The sequence below is a fragment of the Artemia franciscana genome, chromosome 8 (genome assembly GCF_032884065.1).
Source record: "Artemia franciscana chromosome 8, ASM3288406v1, whole genome shotgun sequence".
Lineage (NCBI taxonomy): Eukaryota > Metazoa > Arthropoda > Branchiopoda > Anostraca > Artemiidae > Artemia > Artemia franciscana.
Genome location: NC_088870.1, coordinates 17,922,353 through 17,932,500, shown reverse-complemented (window position 1 = coordinate 17,932,500; position 10,148 = coordinate 17,922,353). Strand labels below are relative to the sequence as shown.

The 10,148-nt window shown below is 37.0% G+C and overlaps 1 protein-coding gene across 2 annotated transcripts in view; it reads right to left on the bottom strand.

Moving 5' to 3' along the window:
- Nucleotides 1–4,971: 4,971 nt before the first annotated feature.
- The window catches only part of LOC136030076 (uncharacterized), a 44,248-nt gene continuing 39,071 nt past the window's right edge, over nucleotides 4,972–10,148 (bottom strand). For both annotated transcript variants that reach the window (XM_065708722.1, XM_065708723.1), the window contains exon 7: nucleotides 4,972–5,185. In XM_065708722.1, coding sequence (XP_065564794.1) covers nucleotides 4,993–5,185 — 193 coding nt within the window. In that variant the 3' untranslated portion in view covers nucleotides 4,972–4,992. The remainder of the gene's footprint in view (nucleotides 5,186–10,148) is intronic.

The following is a 10,148-nucleotide window of genomic DNA, read 5'->3' as shown; positions in this document are numbered from 1 at the left end:
CATTTTATAATCCTGTGCGATCTTCAAACCAGAGACCCCCCTCCTCCACCTTCCTCTTTGTGGACAAGAAGACTGGTCCTTGCTGCAATTGATAAACTAAAAATCTTACTGTCCCATGTTGACGAGTCTCTCTGCTTAGAATGTGAGACGACGTGGATGAAGCTACTGAATACTTCATCAACTGTTTCGAAATAGTACTTAATAAGGCATGTCCTTTGTCAAGCCGTAAATCTAGGCATTATTTCAAACAGAAGAAAGCATGAATTAAATCTTCTGTTCTGTCTTCTGTCCATACCAAAAATAGTCTCTTCAGGAAATTCATGGCAGATCCTGCACATGAAAATCAGGCCAAATTTCGGCAGTAAAGAAATCATCTGACAAAGCTACTGCTAAAAGTGAAGCAGTCATACTATCTTCATGAATTTCAAAATGCTGAAGGATCCCTAAAAGACTTGGTTGATCATTAATGAATGTCGTGGAGAAAAGAAAATAAAATATCTTCTGAAAGAGACATTATCAACAAAAGACAAGAAAATTTTAAAAGGAAAGCAAAATGTTCTTGATGTCTTAAATGAGCACTTCGCAAATATTGGTCATGTAACATCGCTTGAGGCTTCAACTTGAAGTTTACCCGATTCAGCATATACTACTTCTATACTGCCTTCATTGGATTGCCCTTTCTTCCTAACGCCGGTGTCAGTGGAGGAATTAGTGCAAGTTATGTACCAAGTGAAGAATGGGCCATCGAAAGGTATGAATGGCTCGTCGACAATTTCATTAAAACGGACAATGCTAGATGTTACAGAATTTTCAGTTCATATTACCAACTTTTGTTTTTCAAGTGGACGTTTCCCAAATTGCTTAAAGTCTGCACGGGTTTTAGTCCTGCATAAGGGTGATGATGTGAAAGACACAAGAAACTACAGGCCAATCTCGATCCTATCTTCTTTTGCGAAAGTAATTGAACAATGTCTTTACAACCCCATAGTGAAGTGTTTGATAAGAGGGGATGTTTAAGTGACCTTGACTTTGGGTTTAGGAAAGATAATAGCACTGATTATGCAATTCAGACACTCAAACAGTTTATGCACGATGCTTTGGATAAAAAAAGTAATTCTGGCTACTATATTTATTGATGTAAAAGAAGCGTTCGATACTATTTGTCATGCAATTTGTCATGAAAATTATAGTATACGCAGGACAGGAAATTATCTGATTAAATCATATTTTACTGGGCACAGTCAGCTTGTGGATGGTGGAAATGCTACCTCTTCACTACTTGGTATCACATGGCCAAGTCAGCGGTCCTCTATGGTCCAGGCTTGGACCTTTACTCTCTCTTTTATGTTAACACAGGGCGCAGGAAGATCTTGGGCTAAACATCCTATTCGCCAACGATACGGCCTACACAGTGTGCAGTGCTGATGAAATGTCGCTTAAGAAGGATATGTTGGCAGATTTCGAGAGGATAGAATCTGGTTTAGTGCAAATAAAATATCTGATAATATGTCAAAAACCAGGTTCATGATTTTCTCTCGTACTGGACAGTCAATATCTGAACTGTGTAGACTACCCATTGATGAATCTACTTATTTAGATTACATATCTACTATGAAATACTTAGGTGTGCTAGTTGATCAGAATATGAGTTGGAAGTAACACATTGCTAAATTTTGGATGAGGTTGGGAAGGAATCTTGGAATATTGAGACTTTTGAAATTTATTCTACCTTTTTATGCAATGATATCAGTATATTTTACCCTAGTCCATTCTTATCTAAGTTATTTTCCGCTGATTTTCCTGAATACATTGAAACTAATAAAAAACCGCTTGAAAGACAGCCAAACCATGCACTGCGTATCCCAAAAACTTTCATCCCCTCCCCAATATCTCTACCATTAACAAAAACGACTAAAAATATATTCCATGGGTAGTCCCTATTTTTTCATGAAATGATTGAGTACTTTACTAAGATTTTACCAAGTATTGTTATACTATGGAGCTATTAAATCAATTTGAGCACGATTATGGAATGAGAGGATTTTCCAAGTATATAGAATCCTGAGTGTGCACTGAGAGGTTCTCACTCAGCCTAATCGAGGTTCTCACTGCATAACCAAACTTTGGAATATGCTTGGGTCGTGTCTCCATAACATAAATTTTTTTTGATAAAGCTATGCCTCGTGGAAATACGTCTCCCCCTAAAGTTCCAAAGGCAAAGGCTGCAAATTTTTATTTTATACAGATATAAAAAAGGTGATTGATAATGTTGGAGATAAGATTAAATATCTTGATCTATGTGATGAACGTAAAGTGGTCCTACCCCGTTTTGACATTTTTGAACCTGATGAGGTGCCTGTGGTGGCTGGTGAAAAAACTGCTACACTCACTCGGAAAGATAATGAGTTGTGCCTGAATTTCAACAATCTGGTTGATTCTGAAATTCTCAGGGCTAATATTGGTTGGTCGTATAATGGGTTGTATTAGGCTTCAAAACCGACCTATCCAGTAGTCTTGAAGAACCATTCTAAAGATCTTGACCATCACGTACAGCGAGAAGACGTTATTAGTAAAATTTGTGGCAATAGTATTGATCGTATTTTTGAATTATTGAAGGTATTATTGAATGTAAGGATAATGGGTGGCTTATTTTTTCTGATAAAGATGCACCCTCAATGGTCATGATCAATGACCATTGTGAAAAGCCAATCATATTTTGGAATTGTTCACCGGACTCCTGAAAATCTTATATCTGATGATCATATTCAGTTAGTAGCAAACTGCTCTAAAGCTGAGCATCTAGGTAGAACGCGCTCCTTTCCCCTAAAATTTGCCGAAAAGGCACATCCCGAACAAGCCTCTCGTAAAAATTTATTGGTTGGATATGAGTGCCTACCCATTAGCGAGTTCAAGCTTCTGCATGTGCAAAGTTATAATTGTCAACAACATTGTCACGCTGCAAAATTATGTAAGAATCCTCTCAAATGTGCAAAATGGTCTGGAGATCAACTAGTCCGTTCTTCGGTTATTGCATATATGGCTTCTGAACAGCCTGCATTCAAATAGTTTAGTAGCATCTTGTTAACAAATAGTTTAGTTAGCATTCAAATAGTTTAGTTAGCCTTGATTTAGTGAAACATCACCTTCAAAACTCCCTGAAAATTTCGGTTTGATGCCCTTATCCTTTTTGGATATTAACGGTCAAATTTACTAGATGTTTTCCAGAGAAATTGCCTACGGATTCTTCTGGGTACCCGGCTGACTGACCGTATTTCAAACAGTAGGTTAAACGAAAAATGTGGTTCAATCCCACTTTCTAGGGCTATAATGAAAGAAAGGTTGAGATGGCTAGGCCACATTCTATGGATGAAGGATGACAGATTGTCGAAGATTGTCCTTTTTGGCCAACCGTCTGGGGCTACACGGAAAGCAGGTCGTCCTTGTCTGGGTTGGGAGGATGTCATAAATGAAGATTTAAAGGAAATGAGAACTTCCTGGAAGGGTGTAAAGAGGGGGCCTTGAATAGATTAGGTTGGAGGAGGAGGAGCGTGCGTAGCTGTGTTGGACTCAGGCGGCTTGGTGCTGCAGTGAGCTATTAGTAGTAGTAGCAGTATTTCCCCTTCGTCAGAACAATAGAACCTTTAAATAAATGATAGGCAACATAAATAATTTGTAGCCTTTGCCTTTGGAGCTTTAGGGGTCGACGTATTCCCAGGAGGTATAGCTATTGGCCCTTTTGACGATTTCGAACAAAGAAGCAGTATCAAAATTTTGACAGTGTACCTCTGAGGGCTTAAGAGAAGTGGAAAAGTAGCAAAAGGGGTCTTGGAAGGGGATCTTGCAGCCTTCCAATCACTTGAAGGCTGAAACCAATCATTTGAATAGTGTGTTCATTCATTTGTGATTTGTTCGGCTAAATTACTAGTCTGGCCTTGTCTTTTTCTTAAATGTTTTTTGTTTCTTCATTTTTGTCGTACTGCTGGAAAAGTGGAAATACATCGAATGATTCAAAATTATCTATAATTTAATCAAGTGCTTAACAATTGGCAGTTTTTCTTTAATGTCAAAGGAATGATAAAACAGATTACACTCCGCATACCTATTATACAGCTATAGGAACTGGACGGAGAAATGTATAGATATTTGCTAGTATATTATACTCCAGAATTTTTTCATTATTTTCAGTTATTTTTAAAATTATTTTTCATTGATTTTCAGTTTCTTCATTAATTTCAAAACCTCACCTGTGAATTCGCTCTTTTTGTTCAATTTTGAATCTGGGCGACAATAATTGTGTAACACAAAATTAGACTCAGAATCAGGAAATTCACCAGGCCCAGGTTGAACGCGAGGGAGAGCATGGTGATTGAAAGCTGTTTGTAGTGACTCATGGTGAGTAGAGGTAGTTTTGAAAATATATAATGTAGACGTTTGTTGATACCCACCACCCGAAAACGAGACACTGGATGGTTTGTCGATGACCTTTTGAGGTTCAGTAGTTCGAACAACCTTTGTGGTTAGTTTGAGGGTGTGGGTCTAACTCCTACTGACAATAACTCTAATATTATAAATTTACATTTATTTTTCTGTTCAATGTATTGATGTTGACTGTCACCCAAAAAAGCTAGCTCTGCTGGATCAAAGAGTCTTTACTTCAAGTATGAATCAATTTTAGTGGAATTACATGGATTTTAATAGGTGTCCCAGACACTCTTCAGAAGAGAGTCTATTTCATGGTTAAAACTTAGTCTCTTATTCAGAGTGTCCACTCCTTTTTTCCTTTGCAAAAATTCTCAAATTTCCTAATTTAAAAAATTGGAACTTGTATAAGAATTAAGATCATTTTCCTAGTGTAACTCCCTTAAATCACTGTAATTAAGTTTTGGCTGCGATAGTTGGTCTCTGCTGAAAAACCACTTCCTTGACATCCAATATTTGATCCTGTCGCAACATACTAAACTAAAAACGTGCAAGGGTTTCTTTCGGATATAATCAAACGTCTAAATCATCAACATCATCAACATCTAAATCAAGTTCAAAAAATTTAGCCGAATCAACGTTCAATTGATTTTCGCATCTCTTATACAGGCTGAGACAATCTTCCATTTTTCTTCCCTTCTTCGCAGCTTTCATTACTTTGCTTGCATATTCAGCTGAACCAATGAATTGACTTGTGATAGTTGACCTAATAAATTTATATTTAGTTAACTCAGGAAATATGTATAAGTTTTATTGTAAGCTGGGCAAATACATGTTTTATTAAAAGTTATCATACTCTTAGCGTAAACTGTTATGTATTTTGATTTTGTTAGATTAGGGAAGTAAAACAGTTCAAAATTGGGATGAAACCTTTTTATTGACAGTGAGCAGATATAAAATTTAACTGGATATTTCGAACACATATACAGTGTTCATCATCATTGAGTTTTACTGCTGATGATGAACACTGTATATGTGTTCGAAATATCCAGTTAAATTTTATATCTGTTCATTGTCAATAAAAAGGTTTCATCCCTATTTTGAACTGTTTTACTTTCGTCATGGAAAGGCAGCGTGGTCTTCGAAGTTTTCTACGTTAGATTAGGGATATTTTTGACCGGTAAGAATGAAGTTGGCTTGATGCTTTAGTATCAAGTGATTTTTCTCTAAATGATCTGCAACCAAACAGCTAAAGCGAGAATTGTTTCCGATCTGTTGGTCTTAAGTACCTAGCAGACTTTTTATTTTCTGTAATATGGTAAAATTCATTGTAATTGATTGCATACCAGAATGACACATCGAATTTGCGATTAAGAGATATTGCACTGTCTAAATTCTAGAAATGGAGTTGTTCTAGACTCTAGAATCATTCCATGTTCAGCTTAGCTTCCTACTGGTCTTCTTGCTACACCATTTTACAACCCAAGCAAGACTGGTTTCTTAAACTGGTTCTTGCTTTATATAAACTCAACTCTTCAAATACAAAATAAAAGACTTGGACAAACTTTCCCATTTATAAAGAAAAATGCGAGACGCGCCCTTTCTTTTGTCAGCTAGAATTGGGCACTTGTATGATAAACCTCCTACTGCTCAAGTTTTTCATTCATTGACGGGTTATTGAACCGTTTTTTTTTGTTAGTTTTTTTTAGCTTAGCGTGAGACAAGACGAAGAGGAGTGACAGAATAGATAGAAAACATATAATTTGGGCTATATATTTGTACACTAGGGGTGGGGGTAAAGCATTTTGACAGTGTGAAGTTAGGAAACAATTCTTACTACATAATATGCAGAATATTTGTACCTACCACATTAGGCATGCAGACTCGCTATACTTTACGCCCACTCTCCCCTAATGTGCAAACATATAGCCATGATTTTATTCCTAAAGCATTATTTTTATCTCAAATTTGGCATATTTCATTAGGATTGAGTGCCAGTGAAAAATATTAGAAGAATATTATGTAGGGGGAAGATAATACAAGTACCTAGAAATGATCTTGATCTTTTTCCATCTGTAGGTTTCAGGTGCCTAGATACTTTTTATTCTACGTTATAATAAATTAATAGATATAGGACGTATTCTAGTCAATTGGCCAGGTTTAAGGTGTATGGCAGAAGAAAACATTTCAAAACTGATTCCGCCTTCAAATTTATTTGTTCAAAATACCACTAGTGACAATAGCCCTCCAAAAAAATGTATTATAAACCATGCTATGATCTATTACAAATGATTTGAGCCCTGTCCTTTACAAGGGTGATTTTCTGATGATATACGGTAATGAGCTATAATGAACTTAAACACCTATTGCATGGAAGATATATAAATATAATACCACTCTTAGCCCTATTTAAAATGGTATCAGTATCTCTGATTTCTCATTTTCATCACAACATTTCAAAAGTAACCACCGCGTGTAAATAGTTTGAAATCTAATCAGAATTTTGGTGCTAAAAAACTTGGAGAGAGGTTGGCTCACAATCAAACCTTGGGTAAATTATATTCTCAAATGAAAGTTTGATTTTCAATTAGGTACGTCCGTAATCATACTGAACCATTTTTTTTTTATTTATAAGTTAACTGTACATAGCGACTTACTTAAATCATTAAACATAATATTATTTTAGTTCCATTTAGGAAAACTAAAATAGTTTATTAAAATATTTATTTTACTAAATAGTACTTAATAAAGTTTTAATTTACTGGAATGTTATTTTAGTTTATTATTAAGTAAAAATACTTCTGCTAATATTAATTACAAATGTGATTAATGTAGATCCACAGTTTAACCCTAACAGTGTAGACCAGTTATATTCCCAGAAATCAAGAGGGATTAATTATAAATTTCTACCTCCACCCCGGCCCCTTCCTTAGAGCTAATTCTGTGAGAACTAATCCAATGAGAATTAGTATGTTTTTGCTTTAAAATGCACCCTTTGAGGCATCTACCCCCTCAAAATTTTAAACGACCACTCTTCCCAAAAAACCTTATCAGAGGCAACGCTATAGCGTTACCTATGGTAAAGGCCATACGGCTCCAATGTTTTAGCACTATCATTATTTTTTCCCAGAGGCACTTGTAATGGAAAGGTGGTCCTGTAAGCTTTGGAGGGGGCTCATTTGAGTTGAAATTGAAAGTTCTAGATCACTTTTCAAGAGTCAAAAGAGATCGAAGGGCAACTAGGCCCCCCATACATTATTTTTATTCTAAACCCATCCAATAAAAATCTTAAGACAACCATTTTGTTCGAAATAGTTCAAACATCGAATAACAACAAATTCAGGGTCAACACAAACCTCCAGAGCTCGGGGGCAAGTGTTTTGATTTATGCCTGTGGGGCCTGTACGATTCCTATAGAAGGGATGCTCGTACAAGCTTCAGAGAGGGCTCATTTGATTGGAAAGTGAAAGTTCTAGCTCACTTTTCAACACTAAAGAGAGATTGGAGGGCAACCAGCCCCCACACCCTTTTCCCCCAAATCCATCCAATGAAAATTTTGTTGAAAATAGTTCAAAAATCGAATAACAAAACTTCAGGGTCAACACAATCTCCCAGAGCTAGGGACAAGTGTGTTAAAGTTATGCCCCAGGGCATATGGGGTTTTTATGTAAGGGGCAGTCGTATAAACTTAAAAAGCGGCTCATTTGATTGGAAATTGAAAATTCTATTTACCTTCTTATGAGTAAAAATAAATTGGAGACGTCCACAACCCCCCCCCCCACCCCACACATACTCTTTTCCCCAAATGCATATGATCAAATTTGAAGAATGCCAGTTTGTTTGAAATAGTCCAACGATCAGACAACAAAAACTTCGGTGTCAACATGCCCCCCAATCCTCAGAGCCCAGGTGAAAGGTTATAATTTGTGCCCTGGGGCATATAAGGTTTTTACAGAAGAAGTGATCGTATGAATTTCAGAGGGGACTCAATTGATAAGAAATTGAAAGTTCTAATTCTCTTATTAAGTGTAAAAAGTGATCCAATCGCAACTAGCACTCCCCCACAACTCTCTTTTCCCCAAATGCGCCCGATCAAATTTTTGTATAGCCATTTTATTGAAAAAAGACTAAATATTATATAACGAAAACTCCAGGGATAGCACAGTCCCTCCCCCAGAGCCTGGGGAAAAGTGCTTAAAATTATTCCCTGGGGGTATATAAGTTTTTATGGAAGGGGTGATCGTATAAACTTCAAAAGTAGCTCATTCCATTGTAAACCAGGATTTCTAGTGCCCTTTTTAAGAGTCAAAAGTGATCGGACGACAACTAGACCCCCCCCACCCCAAAGACCCTTTTTTCTTCAAATCGATCAAAATTTCTAGATAAGCATTTTTTCAAAATAGTTTAAAGATCAAATAAACAAAACTCAGGGGTAGACATAAACCCCCAGAGCCCAAGGGGAAGTGTTGTAATTTATGCCCTCTGGCAGATAAGGTTTTATGTAAAGAGTGATCGTATAAACATCAGAGGTTGCTTATTTTATTAAAAATTGAAAGTCCTAGTTACCTTTTGAGAGTTATCAAGGATGATTGACGGGCATATACCCCCACTCCCAACCCTCTTTTACTCAAATGGATCCGATGTAAATTATGAGATAGCCATTTTCTTTGCAACAGTCCAACGATCAGACGGCAAAAACCTTGGGATCAATATAACTCCCTTCCGAAACCCTGGGAAAGGGATGTAACTTATGTCCCAGAGGCATAAATGGTTCTTATGGGAGAGGTAGTCGTATACACTTGGGAGAGGACTCAAATGATTAGAAATTGAAAGTTTTAGTTTCCTATTTAAGAGTCAAAAGCGTTCCGATGGCAACTAGCCTTCTCCCACCAGCTCTGAGGCCATAAAATTCCAATATTTTATTTTATTTTTCCCAGAGGCACTTCATGTGGAAAGAATGGTCGTATAAATTCGGATGGACTCATTCGATTGAAAATCAGAAGTTATAGTGCCCTTTTTAAGAGTCAAAAGTGATCGGAGGGCAAATAGCCCCCACAGCTTGTTCTCCCAAATGCATCTGATAAATTTAAAAAGCTGTTCAAAGGTCAGGCAAAAAAAAAACTCCGGGGTCAACAAAACCCCCAGGGCTCTGGAGCAGGCGTTATAAGTTTTGCCCTGGCAGCACATATAGTTGTTATGGAAGGACTGCTCGCATAAAATTCGGAGGGGGTTCATTTGATTGGAAATCAAATATTTTAGCTAATTTTTTACGAGTTAAAAGAGATCGGAGGCCAACTAGTCCCCCCACATGCCCTTTTTCTCCAAACCCATCCGATAAAGATTTTGAGATAGCCATTCTTTTGAAAATAATTCAAACATCAAATAACAAAAACTGCGGAGTCGACACACCCCCCAGAGCCCAGTGGTAAGTATTTTAAGCAATGCCTCGGGGGTATATAGGTTTTTTATGCAAGGGTTGGTTCTATAAAATTCAGATTTTGCTTATTTGATTGCGAATTAAATGTTCAAGTTACTTTTTAAGAGTCAAAAGTGATCGGAGGGCATCTTTTGCTTGAAATAGCCATTTTTTTTTAAACAGTCCGACGATCAGATATCAAAAACTTTGGGGTAAACATACCCCCCTCCCCTTAGGGCACAGGGAATTAAGGGTTGTAAGTTGTGGCCTGGGGGCATATAAGGTTTATTATGGAAGAGGTGGTCGTAAAAAC